A 23,003-nucleotide genomic window follows, 5' to 3' on the forward strand; every position below is an offset into this window, starting at 1 on the left:
ATTGGCCGTGACCCCTGGCATTCTGTATTTCACATCTGATTTCTGCAGCATATGCTGCGGGGTCCTCACTCTCTTTTGTTTTTTAAAATCTTTTAATTTTAGAAGTTTTTAGGTTTACAGAAAAGTTGCAAAGATAATACAGAGAGTTTCTGACTGTATACCCCATTCCTGGTTTCCCTTCATGTTAACGTATTACATTTCCACGGTACATTTGTCACAAGAGAAGACCCAGTATTAATAAAGAGTTATCACTAACTGAAGTCTCTACTTGATTCAGACTTCCTTCATTGCTCCTTCATGTCCTTCTGCTCCAGAATCCCATCCAGGACCCAGCGTCACAGTTAGTCCTTCGGCTCCTCTTGGCTTTGGCAGTTAGGCTTTCCTCGTTTGTTGATGACCGTCACCGTTTTGAAGAGTACTAGCTGGGTAATTTTTAGGATTTCCTTCTCTTGGGAATTTAGCTGATGCTTTTCTTGGGATCTGTCTGGTGTTTTTCTTATGGCTAGATGGGGTTAGGGTTTGGGGGAGGAAGACCACAGAGGTACAGTGCCATTGTCGTCACATCTTCCCCAGGGCACAGGCCACCAACATGACTTACCTGTGATGTTGACCTTGACCACCTGGCGGAGGTCGTGCTTCCATGTCTCTGCACCATTTCCCCTTCCCATCCTTCCCACGAGCTCTTTGGGAGGCTGTCACTCTGTGCAGCTGTGAGCTCTCCTTTCACTCGTTCAGAAGATACCCATAAAACTTGTGTCCTGACTGCAGCCACTTCTCACCCCTCTCACGGCCACCACAGTGCAGTGGTCTTCTGGCTGGCCTCCCTGCTTCTCTGTTCTCCTTAGACTGCTCTTCCTTTGGGAGCAAGAATGAATCGTTAAATATTAACCACCTCATTCCTGGGCTCAATGACACAGAAGGCCTCCAAGGCTCCCGGCTTCCTCGGCCTCCTCAGCAGCCTCTCCTGCCTCTGCCCTCTCTCTGCTCCGGTCACACCAGCCTGCTTGCTGCTCCTCGGACTCTCAGACACGTTCCTGCCTTGGGGCCTTTGTACTTGCCATTGCCTCTGCTCTGGAAGTCAGTCCTGCCCAGGCAGCCTGAGCCCTTAGCTTCTTATTAATATATATATTTTTTCTTTTCAGATTTCTGAACCCTTGTACTGCATTTTCCTTGTAGTATTTACCCCCACCAGGCCCGGTACTGTGTATGTGTTTGCTTATTTGGAAACTGCTTAGTGGCAGAGATTGTGCTGGTTGGGTTCACGGCTGGATTCCCAGGCCCTGGCACAAAGTGCGTGCTCAGCAAATAGCTGACGTCATTGTGGAATTCCACGGTGACGCCAGAGCACCATGCTGAGTGTGGAACTGCCCTTCTGATGTGGGTCACTTGCCCTCCCTCACTTGTTTTGTGTGGATTTTGGAGAGCTTTGCTTTCATGCCCTTCTGCCCTGCCTCTAATTAGACTCGGAATGTAGGCTCCTGCTGAGAGCAGGCTGAGACTGCTGGAAAGGTGGATGCACGTATAGGCATCTGGCCCCCAGGAACTCATGGGCAGTGTAGTGACCCCGAGGCCACTGGCTGCAGCCGGAGCTCTGTGATTGGCCAGAAAGGGCTCGTGGCCCAGCTGCAGATCTGCAGGAATGGCACCTGCAGGCACGCCTGGGTCCTCCGCAGGGTTTTAGTCTTAACTTTCCTCAAAGCTGGAGCATTTTCGGGGGGGAAACCTTGACCTTTCTCTGACTACACTCACCAACCTGCCCAGACTGCACCCGGAACTGGAAAAAAATCCATGCATTGAAGGAAACCAGACTGGGTGGGCCTACGGAAGATGTTTTTAATGAAAATCCCAAGTGAAAATCTTTTATCTTCGATTTTTCTTCCTGCTTTTAGGGGTACCAGTAATCTTCGTGACAGGTTGGGGGAGTCCTGTTTTTCAGGATGATGGAAAGTTTCTTAACTGAAAGGTCCAGAAAAGTCTAGCCATGGGCCATTGGAGAGAATGTGACCTTCCAGTTCTATGTGAGCGACTTTGGCTTCCTTGACTGGATATTGCTGTGACCGGTTATTCCTAGAGATGCTGCATATGTGTGTGCGTGTGTGTGCACATGTGTGCATGTGTGCACGTGGTGTGTGTTTATATGCATGTGTGTGCGTCTGTGTGTGCATGTGTGTGTCAGAAAGTGTCCCATCCTGGGGACATTTGGGACTTGGCTGCTTGTGTGGGGAATTACAGTTTAGGGGCAGGAGTGGAACGATCCAGGCCCACCATTTCATTTTCCATGTGAAGGAAAAGGCCTGATGAGGTTGTGGCTCTCCCAGAGTCCTCCAGGAGAGCTGCAGAGGCTGGGGGTGGGGGGGGGGGGGGGGGGGTGGGTGGGCCTCTAAGCCCAGGCCTCCTGGTTCCTCATCCTGTGAAACAAGTCAGTTTTCTTTTTCTTTCTTCCTTTTGAAATATATTTCTTTATTGATTTCAGAGAGGAAGGGAGAGGGAGAGAGAGAGAGATAGAAACATCAATGATGACAGAGAATCATTGATCAGCTGCCTGGAACCCTTCAGTCCGCAGGCTGACACTCTATCCACTGAGCCAAACCAGCTAGGGCACAAGTCCGCGTTCTTGAGCACTTGCTGTGTGCGGGAGGAGGCTGTCCTGACCCCCCAAAGGCATTTTTTGACTCAGTCCTCCCTGCTTTCCTGTGGGTGAGACTCTTGTTATCCTCACCTTAGAAATGAGAAAGTCGAAGCTTAGAGACAGACGCCCTTACCCAGGGTCACACAGATAGCACACCGTGGGCCTAGAACACGTGTCAAACACAAGGCCCGCGGGCCAAATCCGTCCCGCCAGGCCTTGCAATGTGGCCCGCACCGTGCTGTCATCACTGCACTCCGCTGCGTTTCCATCACAATGATAGTTTATGACTGTTCAGTAAACCATTCGGCCCGCGATTTAGGCTGGATTTTAGATTTTGGCCCCTTCTCTGATTGAGTTCGACACCCCTAGCCTAGAAGGTGACACCTGGCCCCTCAGCGCAGGGGCCCGTATTCTTCATCAGATGCTGTCCTGCGGAGGGAGGCTCCGTCAGCTGCTTCTGCCAGTTCTCCAGTCGTGGACTGTGGTCTCTGGGCCATCGGGAAACCATCGTGCACCTATCGGAAAAAGTAGCTCCCAGAAAACAGCCAAAGCGACAGGCAGGCCCAGGTGAGGGAGTGACCGAGGGAGCCCAGCTCGGCCTGGTTTCGGGAAGGAGCCGCCAGACTTTGGAGCGGTCCACGTACAGAGCACACACACTCTCTCATTCACGCACCTCAGCTACAACCAACAGCTCCCCCTCGTCCCCGCGAGTCCTCCGCAAGCTCACCGCGCCTCTGAGGTGGCAGGTCTGCTGTCACCAGCGTCCGGGGGCTGGTTCAGACCTGATGGTGCGGTCGCTGGGGTGGACCTGGCCTGACCTCTGTTTGTCTGTGTGAGCCCGGGCAGGCTCATCAGACCATTCAACAGGAAAACGGACACGAGGAGCCCTTCATCCGGGCGAGTGCATAACATCGGGTCGCAGAAAGCGTCTACAACAGTGGGGCCCATGGCCCAGTAAGAGGCCCCCTCGTAGTAACAAGTTAAATACCTCCCTCCCGTCCCTTATTTGTCCCTCCCGAGTTCAAGGAAGACTGCGGCGGCGTGGATTCCTGTCGCCTCTTTTGAGGTTAGCAGGACTGTGGTGTGTGTGTGTGTGTGTGTGTGTGTGTGTGTGTGCTGGTGTGTGTGTGTGTGTGTATGAACTGTGCACAGGGTTCTGAATTCTTGGGAACGCCCCTGAGTGGAACGATCACGTAGTGATTTCTTGGCACGCGTGGCAGGTGTTAGATAAATGAGCCTAAATGTGATATTTGAGTCAGCGCTTTGTGCAGCTTGCATTGAAAACTTGCTGCATGTAGTTCAGCCTGGTGGGACCGGGAAATGTTCTCACGCCAATGTGACTTTGGCCCTGAAAAGTTAGCAGGGCAGCTTTGCAGAGAGGTTTCTTGATCACTGCCTATTTTTTTTTTTTTTTTTTTTTTGTGTGTGTGTGTGTGTGTTTTGTTTGAGAGGCAACAAGCATTTATTTGAGAAGAAGGAATTGCTATACGCACTAATTCAAGCAGAAACCCTAATAGTGTTTCTATTGTGATGTGAAGGCAAGGGGATTTGTGAGAAGGGAAGGGAAATAATTACCCGAATAGAGAAAGAAAATTCTATTGGTGATAAGAAGCTTTTTTCTTTAATTTTATTGTTGATTCTATTATAGATGTCCCCATCTTCCCCCCTTTGCCCACCACCCATTCACCTCCCCACCTTCCCTCTGGTGATCACCATACTGCTAAGTGTGTCTATGGGTTATGCATATATGTTATTGATAGTTTTTGTTGTTGTTACTGTTTTTTAAACACATTTTTATTTACTTCAGAGAGGAAGGGAGAAGGAGAGGGAGAGAGAGAGAGAGACATCAATGATGAGAGAGAATCATCTATCAGCTGTCTTCTGCATGCCCCTTCCCCGGGATTGAGCCAGCAATCCAGGCATGTGCCCTTGACTGGAATCGAACCTGGGACCCTTCAGTCTGCAGGCCAACTCTCTATCCACTGAGCCAAAACAACTAGGGCCGGGATGATTTTCTTAGTTTCTCTTTCCGATAGTTCATTATTAGTGTATAGAAATATCACTAATTTCTGAATATTAATTTTCCTGTTACTTTGCCAAATTCATTTATTAGATGTAGTAGCTTTTTTGGTGGAGTCCTTAGGGTTTTCTATATACAATATGTCATCTGAGATTGACAGTTTTACTTCCTCCTCTCCAATTTGGAGGCCTTTTTATTTATTCTTCTTGCCTGATCGCTGTGGCTAGGACTTCCGGTGCTATGTTGAATCAGCACGGTGAAAGGGGACATCCCTGTCTTATTCCTGATCTTAAGGGAAATGCTTTCAGTTTTTGCCCATTGACTTCCCGCCCACCACACCCCAGCTGCGTGGCCCAGGCCAGGTGGTTTCATCTGGTGCCTCTGATGTTCCATCTGTGAGATGGGAATGGCAGGGCCTGCAGTGCTTGGTACATTGGTGCTGTCAGTGGGGTAGCTGGTCCAATTCTGAGACTGGGCAGGAGGGAAGGACCTAGGTAAGGGGGGAGCTGGGAGGAATAGCTCAATAACTAGGAAATATCAGGGGACCTCAGCTCCCTCCACAAGCCACATTCGTTCTGAATCAGAGCTTTGGAGCGGTCAGGGGGAGCCCCATGCTGAGAAGGGCCCCTCTGAGCCTGGGAGGGGAGGACACCGCTCTGACACTGTGGGGTCCCTCCAGCCCACGGGAGGTGAGCAAGTGACTGACCTGCTGACCAGATGAGAGATGCAATGGGAGCCACATTGCATCTGGGTCTCTTCATGGAACCTGGTAATGGGCCACGCGAGGGCTGTGACAGGGAGGTGCTCCCTCCCATCTGGGCAGAACGGATGCTGACAGTGTGTTAAGGGGGGTAGAGAAGCAGATGGGCGTCTGGGGTCTCAGGGGTCTGGGAGCCTAGGGGCGGAGGGAAGGAGGGAAGGAGGGGCAGTGAAGACGAGAGAAGTGGGAGGGATGAGAAACCCCTCTGCTCTGGGGCCGGAAGCAGAGGGATGGTTGCGATTTGACCCTCTAACCTAGGGGTGTCGAACTCAATCAGAGAAGGGGCCAAAATCTAAAATCCAGCCTAAATCGCGGGCCGAATGGTTTACTGAACAGTCATAAACTGTCATTGTGATGGAAACGCAGCGGAGTGCAGTGATGACAGCGCGGTGCGGGCCACATTGCAAGGCCTGGCGGGACGGATTTGGCCCGCGGGCCTTGTGTTTGACACATGTGCTCTAACCCTACCTTCAGAGTGCGTCAGCCACCTCGGCCTTTGAACAAGGACCGGAATGGACACTACCTGGACCCACCCCCGCGAGGGCCTTGTCAGCTAAAACTGGTTTCCTTCTTTTTTTTCTTAGTACCCCGCGGAAATCAGGAAGTATGAATACGACCCAAATTTTGCAATCCGTGGACTTCATTACGATGTGCAGCGGGTAGGTGCAATCCTCGTGTTTTTCTCGTTTCGCGGCGTTCGGATACAGTGGGCTCCGGGTGCTTTTCTGTGCTCAGCACACACGCTGATTTTAAATTCACGTTCCTCGGGGCCACAGAATTGAGTTCTTCAGAACGTCTTTGGATGAAGGCTTTTTAAAAGAGACCTTGTATTAGAAAAGCAGGAATGCATTCAGCAGTTGGGGACATGCCGTTTATTTCCAGGAGTCCTTGTGGGCGCGAGGAGGAGCCATTTGTCACACCTTGCAGAGAGGCCGTGTTTTTCTTTTTAATGCTTTTATTGATTTCAGAGAGGAAGGGGGAGGGAGAGATAGAAACGTCAGTGATGAGAGAGAATCATCGATCGGCTGCCTCCTGCACGCCTCCTCCTGGGGATTGAGCCCACAGCCTGGGCACGTGCCCTGACCAGGAATCAAACCTTGATCTCAGTAATTCAGTGGTTGGCAAACCGCGGCTCATGAGCCACATGTGGCTCTTTGGTCCCTTGTTTTAACGCCACTTTTTCAGAATAGACTCCCCCAGGCCGAAAACTGACTTCTGTGCACGGGCCACAAAGTTTCTGTCGCACTGTATGTGTGCGCTGCACATGGTATTTTGTGGAAGAGCCACACGCAGGGGGCCAAAGAGCCGCATGTGGCTCGTGAGCCACGGTTTGCTGACCACATAGGTCGACGTTTAACCACTGGGTCACCCCAGCCGGGCTAGGCCGTGTCTTTAATGAGTTGCACACTGCTTTAATCAGGAAGCAACGCTTTCAGCAACATACAGCTGCTTCCTTGTTGTAACACCTTACAGGGGTCCTCGAACTTTTTAAAGTGGGGGCCCGATCACGGTCCCTCAGAGAGCTGGAGGGCCAGACTATATGAACTACTAATTCCTACTGTAACACCTTGGCTGCGCTCACTGCCCAAAAAACCTGGCGGGCCGGATCAGACTCCTCTGCGGGCCGCATGTGGCCCGCGGGCCGTAGTTTGAAGACGCCTGCATAGGATTGATAACGACACCCGGAGTTCTGATTCAGCGTGCAGACTGTTGTGCATTATCTGCCTGTGTTTATGTTTTTGAAGGCCGTGCTGATGAAGATCGATGCTTTTCATTACATCCAGCTGGGGACCGTCTACAGGTAAGAGGCAGCTCCCCAGCTTCGACACTCTTGGCCCCTCCTCCCCTGACACTTAGCTCTCTGCAGAGGCGTCCGTCCTGGACATGGCGCCTAAAGCACTTTCCTCGGCCACGCCCTCCTCTCCTGAAGTCCGGAGGCTCCCCTCACCTCTTCGGTTTTCTGTCCACCTCCAAACCCTTAGCTTCCCCTTTCTGCACGCACAGCTCCTTTACTTACAGGGTTGGTTAAGACTCTCACTGCAGGTGACTGGACCCCCAACTCAAACGGACCCCAACTCAAACGAAAACACAGCCCTGGCTCACTAACTGCGAGGCCCGTCGCTGGTGTGGCCGGTCCCAGGGCCCACGTTGATGTTGTCAGAACTCTTTCCGTTCCTTGGCTCTCTCTTGCTCTCTGGGTGAGTTCTGTCTAGGCAGGCCCTCGGGGTGGGGACCCCTGGAATTACCAGACTTCCGTCCCCGCAGCTCGAGAGAAGGGCAATTTCTCTTCCCTCCAGTTTCAGTCAGCCTTAGAGGGAGCGGATGGTGGGCAGGGCCAGACAACACGTGCATTCCTCTCCTCTGAGTTCTCTTTTCTCCCTGCATCGTCTGTGCACGCTGGCGGCCATCCCACCAGGATGGGTTTCCTTCCTTCCTGCTCCTTGAAATCCCAGCCCTCCTTCGGGCCTCTCCCCAACCCTCAGCCTGAAATGGTCTTTTTTCTTTGCTCTTGGCTTCTATAATGATAGTCTGTTTCTTCCGTAGATAAATAAGCCATCGTGTTAAGGTGTATGGGCGGGGCCAGGCAGGAGGAGCGGGCTGAGGCCTCTGCAGGGGCAGGAGTACCCACTATTAGGTCACGGGAAGGTCCCTGTGCCATGTGCTGAGAAGGGTGTGGCTGAAGGGGTGCATGTGTAGGCTCTGGCGTCACACCTCCTGAGTGGAAGCTCAGGCCCCACCACGTAGATGTGTGGCTTTGAGCAAGCTCTCGACTGTCTCAGAGCCTTGGTTGGCTCCTCTGTCAGATGGGCATGGGTCCAGTGCCCTCCTCAGGGGCGGGTTGCCATGCAGACTGAAGCGTGCTTGAACGGTGCCCAAAGCACGCTAGGCACAGATACCCCTTCTCTTCCCCTCCCCTCAAAAGGGGTCGTGAGTGAGTGAGTGGCCGGGAAGAATGCTTCCGCCTCAGCCTCGCTCGTTTCTGAGGCCAGAGCCCTGCCAGGGACCGCGGTTGCTGGATCAGGTGCTGCATCGGGTTGAATTTTATGTCCTGGGCTGTGGGAGTGAGGAACCTTTGTGAAAAGCTAGGGTCATTCCCATCGCAGTCCCTTACCGTGTACCAGTTACTATTCATCTATGGTAACTCTTTGAGTCTTCTCAGTAACACTAGGAGGTAGGTACTGTTCTTGTTTCCAGGTTTAAAATGACACCGAGACCCAAAGAGTTAAACTCCTTGTCTAGGCGATACCGCTGGCAACTGATGAAGGGAGGTGGGAGTGGAACCCCAGGCAGACTGGCTCCGATCTGTGCTCCTACCTCTTGGATGTCTCATACCCGCACGGGGTGTGTGACGGAGTGTTCAGTGCTGGTTTACACACCCTGCAGCAGGCTGCTTCCTCGGCTGCTTTGGAGCTGGCGTTTGGTCCCTGGGGCCGTAAGGATGCCACTGTGTGCCCAGGTTCCCGTGTCCGTGCTCAGAGGCAGCAGCGGCTTCCGAAGGCCTGGGTCGGGCCTAGTGTGGAGGCCGAGAACCCACCCGGCAGAATTCTTCTACTTTTTTGTATTTTCTTTCCAAGTGATCAAACCTTGCAGGAGTGCGCGCCCCTGACCTCTGCTACCTTAGCAAGCGCCGTTTCCCAAGGTCACTGTCCGGACTGATCTGGCTTGGTCCCAGCGTCGTATCTGATTTCTGGAGCGGAGATAGGCGGAAGTACATGGCCTCTTTTGTTTTCAAAGCGGGTACTTGTAACAAGTTTAATCAAGATCAGAGGCAAAATATTTAATGAATCCACGTGGATGTTTTTAGAAGTCATACAGGGGGTGGAGAAAGGAGAAAAGAGGCTGACATTAAGCTTTCTTTAAAGTCACAAATCACACGTAAATTATCTTTTACTTTACTTTATTACAATGTTAATATGCTTTAACATTGGCCAAGCGACGTGGCATTTGAAGCAACCTCTTTGTGTCAGTAGCTAAAATTCTTATGGAGTCACGTGTTTCCCCTCCTGCAGCGCAGTGTGGTGCTCCCACCACTCCTTCCCTGGTCCCTCCTCATGGTGTCTGCTCCTCAAGCACCTCCTCTTCGGGAGAAGGGGGCAGAGGAGCGACATTGCCCCCTGTTTACCTCCTGGAGAGGGAGACTCCAGATGAGGAAACCTGAGACCACGGAGCCCTGGGCGCTGGCACCTGCTCCCGATGGCGCTGGTGGCAGCGGCAGTGCTGAAACCCAGCCGCTCTGACTCCAGAACTTGTGCTTTCCTGTGTGCGGAGGCGCTGGGCTCACTTGCAGGTTCTCCCGCGGCTCCTGGCAGGAGGTGGGAGAGGCCGGCAGGGGGTGGGTGTTGCCTCGGCGTGGTGTCCAGATGCGGACACTGGCCTTCCCTGCCACGTAGCATTCGGGTCACCCGTCCTGGAGGCGGTGCCCGGGCGCCTGCCTGCCTTGTGTCACGGGGTCGATCCACCGGGCCTTGTGCATGCCTTTTTCCATCTCGGCGCCGACCTTAGGGGAGAGCCTCAGAGGGCACAGGGATGATGGAGACAGAGCCAGCCTTTCTCTCCCCAATGCATTAAAATCATTAAAAAAAGAAACAAAAACAACCCCCCCCCCCCCAAAACAACTCGCCTCAAAGCAAGGCATTAGGCCTTGGCCCTTGTTGAGGGCGGCAGTGTGGCCTGGAGGCTGAAGACCCACAGAGCTCTTGGATAAGGTGACCAGATGTCCCGCTTTTGGCGGGACAGTCCCGATTTTTAAAGATTGATCCCGCGTCCCGTGGCGTTTGAAAAATCATTAAAAATCGGGACGTCTGGTCACCTTACCCTCGGACCCAGTCCTGACCCACCTCTTTCTACTCGACTGGCCTGGGGGAAGGTGCACGACCTCTCTGTGCCTCGGTTGCCTCTGCTGGGTCAAGGGAGACCTGATAGTAGTGCCTTTCGCCTGGGATTGCAGAGAACGAAGGGAAGGCCTGTGTGATACGAGCTCTTCTCTCTCTGCTCTCGTCACCCGGAGGGTGGCAGCAGGAGGAACAGCAGTTCCTAGTGGCACCTCGTGCCTCCCGGGGACGCCTCGCACCTTGCTGGAAAGACCCCAGCACTTGCCGGAAGTGTGACATTCGTTGCTCTCACTGGCCAAGCTTGTTTTTTTTTTTTTCTTTCCCCCAGAGGCCTCAGTGTGGTCCCCGATGAAGAAGTCATTGAGATGTACGAGGGCTGCCACGTACCTCTGGAGCAGATGAGCGACTTTTACGGCAAGGTGAGGAGAAATGCCGTGTTTAGGGAAAGCAGCCTGTCTTGTTTCCTCCTCAAAACATGGCCTGGGACATGTAGGAGCTTGGATTCCTCGGCTCCGGGACTGCGCATAGGGAACTGACAAGGAGCTTTGGGGCTGTGTTTTGAGAGACCCAGGGTTTGAGAGAGATTAGTATGGTACAGGCTCCGTAGGTCCTTTTGTGATTCCCCCCCCCCTTTTTTTTTTTGAATATATCTTATTGATTTTGTACAGATAGGAAGGAAGAGAGATAGGGAGTTAGAAACATCGATGAGAGAGAGTCATCGACCAGCTGCCTCTTGCACACCCCCCACCAGGGATATGCCCACAACCAAGGTACATGCCCTTGACCGGAATCGAACCCGGGACCCTTCAGTCCCCAAGCCAACGCTCTATCCATTGAGCCAAACTGGTTTTGGCCCCTTTCTTTTTTTAAAAAAATATATATATTTTATTGATTTTTTTTTTTACAGAGAGGAAGGGAGAGGGAGAGAGAGTTAGAAACATCAATGAGAGAGAAACATCAGTCAGCTGCCTCCTGCATACCCCCTGCCAGGGATGTGCCTGCAACCAAGGTACATGCCCTTGAAGGAATCGAACCTGGGACCCTTGAGTCCGCAGGCTGACGCTCTATCCACTGAGCCAAACCAGTTAGGGCTGATTCTCCTTTCTTAGGCCCTTCCTCCTTACCTGACGAAGACTCCTTAACCTTCCTGCTACCTGCCCCTGTGTGCCACTACCCCCTGAGGTGTCCCCATGTTCTGGATGAAGACCTTGGGGGCTGTCACTGCAGCGGCTGTCGCCTCCCGAGACTGAGGGCAGCAGGTTACCCTGTGCCTGAAGGGAAACCTCTGTTTTTCTAACTCTGTGGTTCTCCTTGGCCCCTGCATTTTTGCTTCTTATTAGATAGATGCGTTGTCTTACCAGCATTGTCCAAGTGCAATGGCAGATGTCCCATCCGCTGGTAAACTGTTAACAAATGTGCAGCCATTCAGAGAAAGGCTCTTTGTCAAGCTCACTTCGAGGCTTGGGAGGTGCTCAGACTCGGGACAGTCAGTGGCTTTTTCTGCTTTCCCAAGGGTGTAGGCTCCCGGCTCTCCTCTGAGCTCGATGAGACTGTGAGCGGGGAGTTGGACAGGGGCGTGGAGGGAAGGGCGGTTAGACTTTCGGGGGGATTTCCTTGGATGTGCCACTTATGCTTAGAGTGAGATGCCAGCTCTGCCTGGGTGAGAGGAACAGGTGAACCTTTCTTTTTTTCTTTTTTAATATACTTTATTGATTTTTTACAGAGAGGAAGGGAGAGAGATTGTTAGAAACATTGACCAGCTGCCTCCTGCACACATCCTACTAGGGATGTGCCCGCAACCAAGGTACAAGCCCTTGACTGGAATTGAACCCGGGACCCTTCAGTCCGCAGGCTGACGCTCTATCCACTGAGCCAAACTGGTTTCGGCCAAGGTGAACCTTTCTTAGTCGGTATTGTCAGAGTGTTTCTTTCCTCGTGGAGAGGGATCAGGCTGACCAGCACCCCCTGCGGGAGAGGCCGAGCCGGCCCTGCTGGGCGCGGGCCTCGGGTTCTCACTGTGCTCCCCGCCCGCAGAGCTCCGAAGGGAACACCATGAAGCAGTTCATGGACATCTTCTCGCTGCCCGAGATGGGCCTGCTGTCCTGCGTGAACGAGTACTTCCTGAAGAACAACATCGACTATGAGCCGGTCCACCTGTACAAAGACGTCAAGGTTGTGCGGGTGGGGTGGGGGGTGCGGGGGAGAGGTCCCGGGTTCCCACCCCTGGTGCTTTTTGTGGAACTAGGACCTAGCGTTCGCCTGGCAGTGCTTGTGTTTGTGGTTTGTCCCTCAACATTGTAAGACGTTCCGTTGGGAGAACTGGAAATGGGTCAAATTGGTTGTTAAAAGAAGATCCTATTGTTATCTGTAATTTCTTCTTCTTTTAAAAAAAATATATTTTATTGATTTATTACAGAGGAACGTAGAGGGATAGAGAGTTAGAAACATCAATGAGAGAGAAACATCGATCGGTTGCCTCCTGCACACCCCCCACAACCAAGGTATTATACATGCCCTTGACTAGAATCGAACCTGGGATCTTTCAGTCCCCAGGACGACGCTCTAGCCACTGAGCCAAACCGGTTTCGGCTGGATTTCTCAATTGTTTCTGAGGCCAGAGGGGCGAGTGGTGACTGAGGTCCAGCTGTTCCTGGCTCCTCCCTGAGCCTGGCCAGCGGCTGGGTGGATGGCTCTACACAAAGACGGGCATTTGAGTCTCAGGCTGTGGCCCAGGGATGCAGCTGCCCACAGGGGGCGCCATGCTCTCCGGCACACAGAGGCCCCCTGCAGCAGCTGTGGAAATCCATTCAGAGGGGGAGGAAGAGCAACACAAATATTTATATGCATATCCACACCTCTTTATATAGCTCTGTATTTATATATTTTATTTAAAAATATATTTTATTGATTTTTTACAGAGAGGAAGGGAGAGAGATAGAGAGCTAGAAACGTCGATGGGAGAGAAACATCCACCAGCAGCCTCCTGCACACCCCCTACCGGAGATGTGCCCGCAACCAATGTACATGCCCTTGCCCGGAATCGAACCTGGGACCTTTCAGTCCGCAGACCGATACTCTACCACTGAGCCAAACCGGCTTCAGCTGTATTTATATATTTTAATTCGTAGTTGCATGTTTAATATTCTTTAAACTGAACTTTTCCCAGTACTTAAAATGTGTGTGTTATTTTATATGTTTTTTCATATATATTTCAAAGCATGTGCTAGAAATATATATAAAATATAATCTGTATATAATACATATTTGTTGAAATATATGTATTTTTTCAAAGATCCATATTCATTCCTACAATATTGTTTATGATATGTTTATGACTAATTTAAAATTTTGACCGCCCTGAGTCCTGGGTTTCAGGCAGATAAAAGATGAATTATAGTGTCTCAGTATCAATCTGGTGTTCTGTGAACTGAACCTAAATATTTAGTTTCCAGTCTCCTTTTCGTGCACACAAATACTCCATTTGTAAGAATCTTTAGGAATCACGTAGAGTTACATAACCCCTTGCACTCGTGAGGAGAGATGTTTATTTAAAAGTTCGGTTCAGACAACCACGACAGTGAACACGTGCCGAGTTCTCTGTGTTCCAGACACTGTTCCTCTTAGTGCTTTATGCATATCTACTAATTAAGCCCTCAGAATAATGCCTTGAAGTAGAAACTGTTATTGTCACCCTCATTTTATAGATGCATTGAGGCACAGAGAGATGTTGAGTGACTTGCCCATGGTCACACAGTTAGTCAATAGCAGAGTCTATCAGGGGTCCTCAAACTTTTTAAAGTGGGGGCCAGATCATGGTCCCTCAGAGAGCTGGAGGGCCGGACTATATGAACTACTAATTCCTACTGTAAAACCTCGGCTGCGCTCACTGCCCAAAAAACCTGGCTGGCCGGATCAGACTCCTCTGCGGGCCGCATGTGGCCCGCGGGCCGTAGTTTGAAGATGCCTGGATTAAGCCGGGAAGTTTGGTTCTGGTTTGCTCTTAACCATTGCCTTCTGTCGATATGATGTATTGGGGTTCGGGGGGGGGGGGGGAGGGGGATCGAGGTTGAATTTACAGTCCAGGTGCTCACGCTTGACAGAAATCTGCGATTTGCTAAGGCTCACGGCCCAGTTTGTCCCAGTCCAGCCCCCTGTCACCGGCTCTGAGAGTGTCCAGGTGCCGCCTGTGTGGAGGACCTCCTCAGCGCCCCCGGAGAGAGGGGCTGTGCTGGGACACCTGCCAGGCAGCAGCTCGCCACACTCCTGGGCCTGCAAAGGGTCAGCTGCTTCCTCCTCCTCGTGTCCGAGGGCTGGACCACGTCTCTGCCTGAGTCAGCATCCCCGCTGGCAGTCCTCCCCTCATCGGTAGCGCTGAAGAGAGGCAGGCCCATTCTCTGTCTCTGCCTCTGTCTCTGAACCTGCTGTTGGGATTTAGGGGTGGATGCAGAGATGAACAATAACACCCTTTGGACGGCCTGGAATCATTTGTTCACAATACTGCTTATAAATTATGGTTTATGTGAGGCTTTATTTTATTATTTTATTTTTTTATTTTTTCAGAATTATCCACACAAATGATCTCCTCCCAGTGATCCCCTTGCACATTGCATTGAAAACCCGCCACTATCACCATGGAAACTTACGTCCCCCCCCCCGGGGCCACCTCTGATAAATGGGCCAGAATTTAGGTTCCATTTAGTGCTTGGATCGCAGGCTCCTCAGGGCAGAGTGCCTTTCGCTGGTATTACGACTCGGGCCAGTACGCTCACTGATTGAAAAACGTACCTTTTGACAGGATGCAATCCGAGACGTGCACATCAAAGGAATCATGTACCGAGCCATCGAAGCCGACATCGGTACGTGTTTGGCATTGCCACGGAGGCGGTCCAGGCCGCCCTTCCCCCGGGCCCCTTCCAGGCATCTCATGTCCCCGAAGGTGCTGAGTCGAGGCGGTAGCTCCTTTCTGACTGGGAAGGGTCCTGCATCCCCGCCTCTCAGCTGTCTCTCTCCCCTTTGCCTAATCCTGACTCAGAAGGAGAGGTGCAGGCCGAAACCGGTTTGGCTCAGTGGATAGAGCTTCGGCCTGTGGACTGAAAGGTCCCGGTTCGGTTTCGGTCAAGGGCATGTACCTTGGTTGCGGGCACATCCCCAGTGGAGGGGGTGTGCAAGAGGCAGCTGATGGATAATTCTCTCTTATCGATGTTTCTAACTCTTTAAAAAATCAATAAAATATATTAAAAAAAAAAAAAAAAAAGAGAGAGAGGTGCTGGCAGCTGCAGCCCTTTGACTGAGGAGGCGGGGGGGGGGGGGGTCTTGGCTACTGATGCACCGGACACTGATAGACCACCCTGATCCAGGTTCCCTTAAGACTTCTTCCTCTTCCCCCACGTGCCCTGGACAGCGCGGGCCTGCACCCCATTCAGCAAGCAGCGGCAGACTGGGGGGCCCGCGCTGAACCCGTGTGTGCCTTTTCCTCCTGCTCTCAGACAAGTACATCTGCTATGCCGAGCAGACCCGCGCGGTGCTGGCCAAGCTGGCTGATCACGGCAAGAAGATGTTCCTCATCACCAACAGCCCCAGCAGCTTTGTGTAAGTCCCGGGGTGCCTGGCCGGCTTCCTTCCGGCCCACTTCTTGGATTGCCTGTCTCAGAGGAAATTTGCAAGAAAAAGTGGCAAAAATAAAAATAAAAAAAATAGTTAACCCCTTCAGGGCTAGGCTAACCTGGCGGCGTGTTGTTTAGGGACAAAGGGATGAGCTATATCGTCGGGAAGGACTGGCGGGACCTGTTTGACGTGGTCATCGTCCAGGCCGAGAAGCCGAGCTTCTTCAACGACAGGCGGAGGTGAGTGCCCGCCTCTCCAGGGACCTGGGCTTTCCTCCTTCGCATCTGTGAATGCTTACGATAGCGTGTGTCTTGGTGAAATCCGGTGGGAAATCACGAGCGTCTGCCACCAAAGCCTTTGATTTTGAAGTCCTCTGGCAAGTACTTGTGAGGAGAGTGAGATGTGTGCATAGCAGACACCTTACACGTATCAAAATGGCCTATTGGTCAGGCTTTAAGAAATGGATGGATAACAATGGAAAATGCAAACGTACTCTCACGCAGTACATTAGATCTCCCGCTGCAGATGTATGGTGAAGTATAACAAAACAGCGGCAACAAACCACCTGGTGGGTAGCTCTTTAAGGAGAGCTGTAAATGCTACCTTTAACATTGCAGTTGGATTTTGCAAAACTCTCTGCAACACAGGTTTTGCGTCAGGTGGAGTAAATTTCTACCAAGGTTTATGGAATGTCTTTCTGCAGCCAATAGCCTTGGGAAACAGAGGAGCCGTTGTATAGCTGACCCTGGAGTTCTTTCTCTACTACAAGTCCTTGGACTCAGGGGTGGGGTGTGGGCGGTGGGGGGGCGGGCAGGGAGGGTGGGTGGTGGGGGGTGGGCACAGTTCGGGAGACCGTGCCCTGGGAAGGGGAATGCCAGAATTGTTTCCAGGGATTTCTCAGGTTCGGGCAGCCCCTTCTGTTCCCGGCCGGTGACCACGTGGTGTTTCACACAGCAGACAGCCTGCACCACCACCCCCCTCATAACGTCCTCCTTCTCTGTTCGTAGACCTTTCCGGAAGGTGAATGAGAAAGGTGTCTTACTCTGGGATAAAATCTACAAGTTGCAGAAGGGCCAGATTTACAAGCAGGTACCTTACGACCTTCTTTATCCCTTTGGCTGCTGTGCTGCGCGTGGTCAGTAATGACGACAGCGGACATTCACCGAGGCTCACCCGGGCTGGCAGTGCTCAGTGCTCTGCCCGGGGGACTGTGTATGACTTGGTGGCAGAATCTAATCCTAAGTCAATATCTAAATCAACTCAGAATTGAACAGTTTCTTAAAACGAAATGTGAAGCGTTACTTTTCATAGTACATAACAAGATACTGGTAGCAAAGCTTGGAAATGTCTCCTTAAGAAGCATTTGACCACATGGCATATTACTAGTATCTGCCCAGATTAGTAATTACTTCGTGACAAGCTATGTCTTATTCTACAGTTTTGATATATTTTGGTATTATATAAGGCTTGCAAATGTTTAAATAAATGATTGACTTGCTAACTATTATTGTGTTACTGAAGTAAGTTTTTTTTTTTTTTTTTTTTTTTTTTAATGTATTGCTACATTCCTGGTGGGTTTAGAACAACGTTGGCATTACGTCTATTTTGTAGGCCTTGAAAACTTAGCGTTGACAAAGCCATTTCACTTCTAGGAAGTTAGCCCAAGAAAATGATTTAAGATGTAGCTAAAATCATACTATAAGAATGAAATTACTTACAGGATAGATAACAAAGTAAATGATAACAGGGAATTTGTAAAATGGATTGTGGTCCTTATCAGGAATGGAATTACATGGCAGGTTAATATTTGACCTGGGAAGACAGTCAGAGCCTGCTAAGTGTAAATAGATTGTCCCAAAGAGGCATATGCCATATGAACCCTTTTGGAAAAGTACATCTGACTTAGAAGAAAGGCTAAAAGGTTTCACACTAAGATGTTTTTATCCTTACATTTTGTTATTTAAAATAAGTTATAAAAGCAAAATAAATTTTTAAAAAGTATTTTGGGCCATGGGTTACACAAGGGCGGAGTTAATATCTGTATTTTCCTTATTGCAGGGCAATCTGTATGAATTTTTGAAGCTTACTGGATGGAGAGGATCCAAAGTGTTGTACTTTGGTGACCATATATACAGTGACCTGGCGGTGAGAGGAGTCTTTTTTCCCCTTCTATTTCTTCATTGGGGGACAGACGTGTTAGTCCACTTACTAAGGAATTTCTCTTTTGGTTAAGGTCATGTTTATGCTTTCATAAAGTGAGGAGTGGGTCACATTTTTAATGTCTTACATTTTATAGAACAGGATGGATCAGCCAGGAAAAAAACACATTTTTTTTTTTTAAATGATGGAAGTTAGCAGTTGACTCAGAGTTTAATCAGAAAATCTTTCCATTTAAGTAATGGTGAGAAATAGATGCTAGTGCTCTTTCCTTTTCAATTTATCCGTGTGTCAGAAACACATAACCGCAGCATAAAGGTTTGAGACATCAGTCAGGGCTCCATTGCCAGCCTGTCGAGTTAAAAATCCACCTTTCCTAACAGCCCTGAAGTGAAAATGAGGCTTCTCATGCCATTGGAACGACAAGAGGAGATTGCTTGAACCATAGTTGGAACAATATGTAATTGGAGCTAGACGGGTCGGCCCCAGCGCCAGTGTGTAGTGAAATCTTCCCAGGTGACTCCTGCACACACCTGCGTAGTCCCCTCTGTCCATGGGTTGAGGTCTAGTGGAAAAAACCTGTACTCAGGTCAGAAGACCGTAGTTTTTACCCCAGTTCCACTGTTTACTAGCTATGTGACCTTGAACACGTCCCTCAAGCTCCTTATTTGTAAAAAAGTGTGAAAGAAGATAATGTATATAAAAGGGCTTAATAAACTAGAAGTATAAAGTGTTACTATCAGGATGTCGCCACTCCCAGAATGTCTAGCTGTGTGACATGGCATCATCACAAGTGTTCGCCTCTTGCTAGGTGGGGTCTTCAGGCCCTGATGAGATATTACTGTGTACTGCCCTTAAGTCACATGGGTATGTGGCCCTGTGAGGTCACACACACACACACACACACACACACACACATCTTAGGTGTGGTCCTGTGGCTGGAGCACCACTGGGACCTTGTAAGAAATGCAGATTCTCAGGCCTCGCCCCAGACCTACTGAGTTAGCCACTCTGGGGTTGGCGCCTGGCCATCTGTGTGTTAACCAGCTTCCGCACTAAAAGCTGGTATCGGTAGTACTGATCTCAGAGCGAGTTAGGAAGTACCCCCTCCTCTTTGGTTGTGGAGAGAGTTGGAGAGGGATGATGTTAACTCACCTTCAAGTGTTTGGTAGAATTCACCAGGGAAGCCGTCTGGTTCTGGGCTTGGCTTGGTTGGAAGAGTTTGGATTACTAATCCAGACTCCTTACTAGTTAGAGGCCTGTCGGATTTCCCGTTTCCTAGTGATTCAGTCTTCGCAGGTGTGTGTTTCTAGGAATGTCTGTTCATCTAGGTTATCCAGAAGTTGTTGGCATACAGTAGCTCAGAGTACTCTTTTTAAACCTGTTTATTTCTTTTTTTTTTTTTTTTTTTTTTTTTTTTTTTTAATATATTTTTTATTGATTTTGTACAGAGAGGAAGGGAGAGAGATAGAAAGCTAGAAACATCGATGAGAGAGAGTCATCATCGATCAGCTGCCTCTTGCACACCCCCTACCGGGGATATGCCCGCAACCAAGGTACATGCCCTTGACCGGAATCGAACCCGGGTCCCTTCAGTCCCCAAGCCGACGCTCTATCCATTGAGCCAACCCGGTCTCGGCTAAACCTGTTTATTTCTGTAGATCGGTAGTTATGGCACCACTTACATTTCTGATTTTTTCACTAAGTTGAGTTTCCTCTCTTTTTTTCTTAGTTATGCTAAAGATTTGTCAAGTCTGTTGATCTTTTTGAAGAACCAACTCTTGGTTTTGTTGATTCTCTCCCCCCGCCCCCCATTTTCTATCTCTGATCTAATCTTTATTTTTTTCTTCTGCTAACTTTTAGTTTACTTCTTTTAGTTCCCTAAGATATAAAGCTAGGTAACTTGATGTCTGTGTTTAATGTCTGTGTTTACAGCTGTAGATCTCACCCTCAGCATGGCTTTTGCAGCATCGTAGGTCTGGGTGTTTGCACTTTGATTTGCCTCCAGGTATTTTCTCATCTCCCTTATGATCTCTTCTTTGACCCATTGATTAAGAGGGTTGTTCAGTTTCCACCTAGTTGTGAATTTTCCAGTTCTTTCTCCTGCTGTCAGTTCTAGTTTCATTCCTTCTGAGCAGAAAAGATGCTTGTTTACAATTTCAGCCTTTCAGAACTTACTAAGGCCACTTGGCATTGCACATTCACTTGCTGATTTGTCATTGGTATTTCCCACAAGGGCAGGGATGTGTCAGTTTTTGTTCATTGTGTCAGCCTCAGTTTGTAGAACTGGGCCTGGCACATAGTCCCTGATAAATATTTGCCAAAGGAGAACACAAATGACCTTTTAGCACAGCGATTGCGTATCTTAGGTTTGCTGGGACATCACTGACATCAGGTCGCTTGGCCTGTTGTCAGCTCATAGGCTCATGATATTTGAATGAAAACCGTGATCATGTGTGTGTAGGTTGTGTGATCATTCTAAGTCCGATATTCCCCGGTTCCCCATGACGTGCGAGGCTCCTGACCTAATTGTGGTTTTACAGGCCATGGATAATGATCCTAGACTCTTAGTGCCTGCACAGGCTGTGACTTACAGCAGTTATTTCCAGAACAGAAATTTTCTTGGGGTGTAATGACCAAAGCCGTAGGCTAACTTGGGTTGAATGGCATGTAATCTATTGAATTCGGCTTGGTTAATAACTAACCATTACAATTAAAAAGTAATGTTCAGTGAGTACCTGTTGTGTCTGGGACAGTCACGCAATGACTGGAGGTCCGTTGAGATGAACGTTGACTCTCTGTGATCTTTGCGAGCAGGACTTGACCCTGAAGCATGGCTGGCGGACTGGCGCCATCATCCCGGAATTACGGTCCGAGCTCAGAATCATGAACACGGAGCAGTACATCCAGACCATGACCTGGCTGCAGACACTGACTGGGCTACTGGAGCGAATGCAGGTTTGAGATTTCTTTCTCTCCTCCTTTTTCGGGAAGCCTGAAGTTAGTGCGCTGGCCAGTGTTTCTTTAGACATTCTCTATTTAATTGTGGTTATAAAGTGTGAGGCGTAAGTCATCCTGCAGAATAATTACTGGCATTATTTTGCCCCTAAGAGTTTTGCCAGTTTCCCCGAACAGATCTTTCTCAACATCCCCAAAGCCATTTGGAGAAAAAGGCCACTTACGTTCCTCTGTCTGGAATTCCAGTGGCCTCACTCCCACCACAGCCTCTTTGGGAGATGTCCTGTGGGGGTGGGATTCGAGAGCCTCTGCCTTCTTTTGGGTCTAGTCCTGCTTCTGCCATGAGCCTGCAGTGGTCTTCTCCGTCTGGGCCTCAGTTTCCCTTTCTGTAAAATGAAAGGTCCTGTGAAATGAACACTCAGGCAAGGCACCACAGCTTACTGGAGCGTCTCAAAGCAAAAGTGCAGTTTCCTCTTGCTTTTGAAGATAATACCTACAACTGGCTGGCTCACTAGAGAGCAGCGGTGGTTTTTTTCTTCCCATAAGTCACATACTCAGTTTTGTTGTTTTTCGTGGTCATTTCCTGGCCTGGGAAGACGCCCCTCCCTTCTCCAAGCTCATGAGGCACCTTGCTTTCTCGCTTGGTTCTGCCGGCCAGGCCTTCAGCCCTCTCAGCGTGAGGGCCGACTCTTTCAGGATCAGAGGCACGGGTGCCCGCTCTCTTGGCTAACGCACCTGCAGCCTCTGCCCGCGGCCTGCCAGCCGCTTTGGAAATGGCCGGGAACTGTCTTGCCTGGCCCAGCTGGCAGCCTGTGTGAGCTCAGGCAGAGCTGCGAGGGGTTGGCAGGCCAGGCCCTCACTCCGGGGTGCCCGCATTGCAGAGCATGTGGCCTGCACTGCCCGGTCCTGCGTCCACGTGCTCCAGCTCCATTGGTTCTCAGACAAGGACTCATTCTGTTTCCTGCCCGTGCTTGTCTGTGAGATGGTTTTCTAAAAATAAAAGGCATTGATTCTAGATTAATGTAGCCTCAAGTCTGGTTACGGTAATATGCATGTGCACTTATACATATATGTACATATATAATATATGCATGTGTATATATGTATCCTATCTAATAAAGAGGGAATATGCTAATTGACTGCCCCACCCTCAAAGATGGTGGCGCCCACAGCCAATAAGGAGGAAATATGCTAATTGCCCCGCCCTCAATGATGGTGTCGCCCACTGCCACAAGATGGCTGTGCCCAGTGCCCTCAGCCCCACCGCAAGGCCGGGCCTGCCTGCCTCTGGAGTCCCCCAGTCCCCTCAGTCCCCCAGCTGCCCAGGGCCAGCCTGAGGCACAGGCAAGCCTTGGATGGCAGCTGCCCAGCCGCCCAGGGCTGCCGAAGGCACAGGTTACCAGGGCTGGGCTGAGGCTTGCACTGCCAGCAGTGGCAGCAGCAGAGGTGTGATGGGGGCATCACTTTTCCCTGATCACCAGGTCACCTCCTGCCCCTGAGGGTTCCTGGACTGTGAGAGGGGGCAGGCCGGGCTGAGGGACCACCCCCATCCAGTGCATGAGTTTTCATGCACTAGGCCTTTAGTATATGGATATGTCTAAATCACATGTGTCAAACACAAGGCCCGCGGGCCAAATCCGTCCCGCCAGGCCTTGCAATGTGGCCCGCACCGCGCTGTCATCACTGCACTCCGCTGCGTTTCCATCACAATGACAGTTTATGACTGTTCAGTAAACCATTCGGCCCGCGATTTAGGCTGGATTTTAGATTTTGGCCCCTTCTCTGATTGAGTTCGACACCCCTAGTCTAAATAAATTACTTGTGACCCTCTACAGATTTTTTTATCTAGTCACATACATTGTAGAGTTTAAATTCTATTATAGTGATTAATTTGTTAATTAAAATGTGAAAGCTAATCAAAACTATGCTCACAAAACCATCAACATCCCCAGAAGTGCCGGGCTAGCTTTCCGGTCTCCAGTGATACGGCCAGTGGTCATCCAGCGTAGCTGCTTCCTGCTGGTGTGGGCAGTGGTGTTGGGC

At 50.2% G+C, this 23,003-nt stretch overlaps 1 protein-coding gene across 2 annotated transcripts in view; it reads left to right on the top strand.

Moving 5' to 3' along the window:
• Positions 1-23,003, top strand: part of NT5DC3 (5'-nucleotidase domain containing 3) — a 39,825-nt gene that overhangs the window by 12,764 nt on the left and 4,058 nt on the right. For both annotated transcript variants that reach the window (XM_036456797.2, XM_045587584.1), the window contains exons 3-12: positions 5,994-6,068; positions 7,155-7,210; positions 10,570-10,660; positions 12,276-12,413; positions 15,037-15,097; positions 15,728-15,830; positions 15,983-16,084; positions 16,853-16,934; positions 17,904-17,990; positions 20,820-20,960. In XM_036456797.2, the coding sequence (XP_036312690.2) occupies positions 5,994-6,068; positions 7,155-7,210; positions 10,570-10,660; positions 12,276-12,413; positions 15,037-15,097; positions 15,728-15,830; positions 15,983-16,084; positions 16,853-16,934; positions 17,904-17,990; positions 20,820-20,960 (936 nt within the window). The remainder of the gene's footprint in view (positions 1-5,993; positions 6,069-7,154; positions 7,211-10,569; positions 10,661-12,275; positions 12,414-15,036; positions 15,098-15,727; positions 15,831-15,982; positions 16,085-16,852; positions 16,935-17,903; positions 17,991-20,819; positions 20,961-23,003) is intronic.

This window comes from Pipistrellus kuhlii, unplaced genomic scaffold (assembly GCF_014108245.1).
Source record: "Pipistrellus kuhlii isolate mPipKuh1 unplaced genomic scaffold, mPipKuh1.p scaffold_m20_p_3, whole genome shotgun sequence".
NCBI lineage: Eukaryota > Metazoa > Chordata > Mammalia > Chiroptera > Vespertilionidae > Pipistrellus > Pipistrellus kuhlii.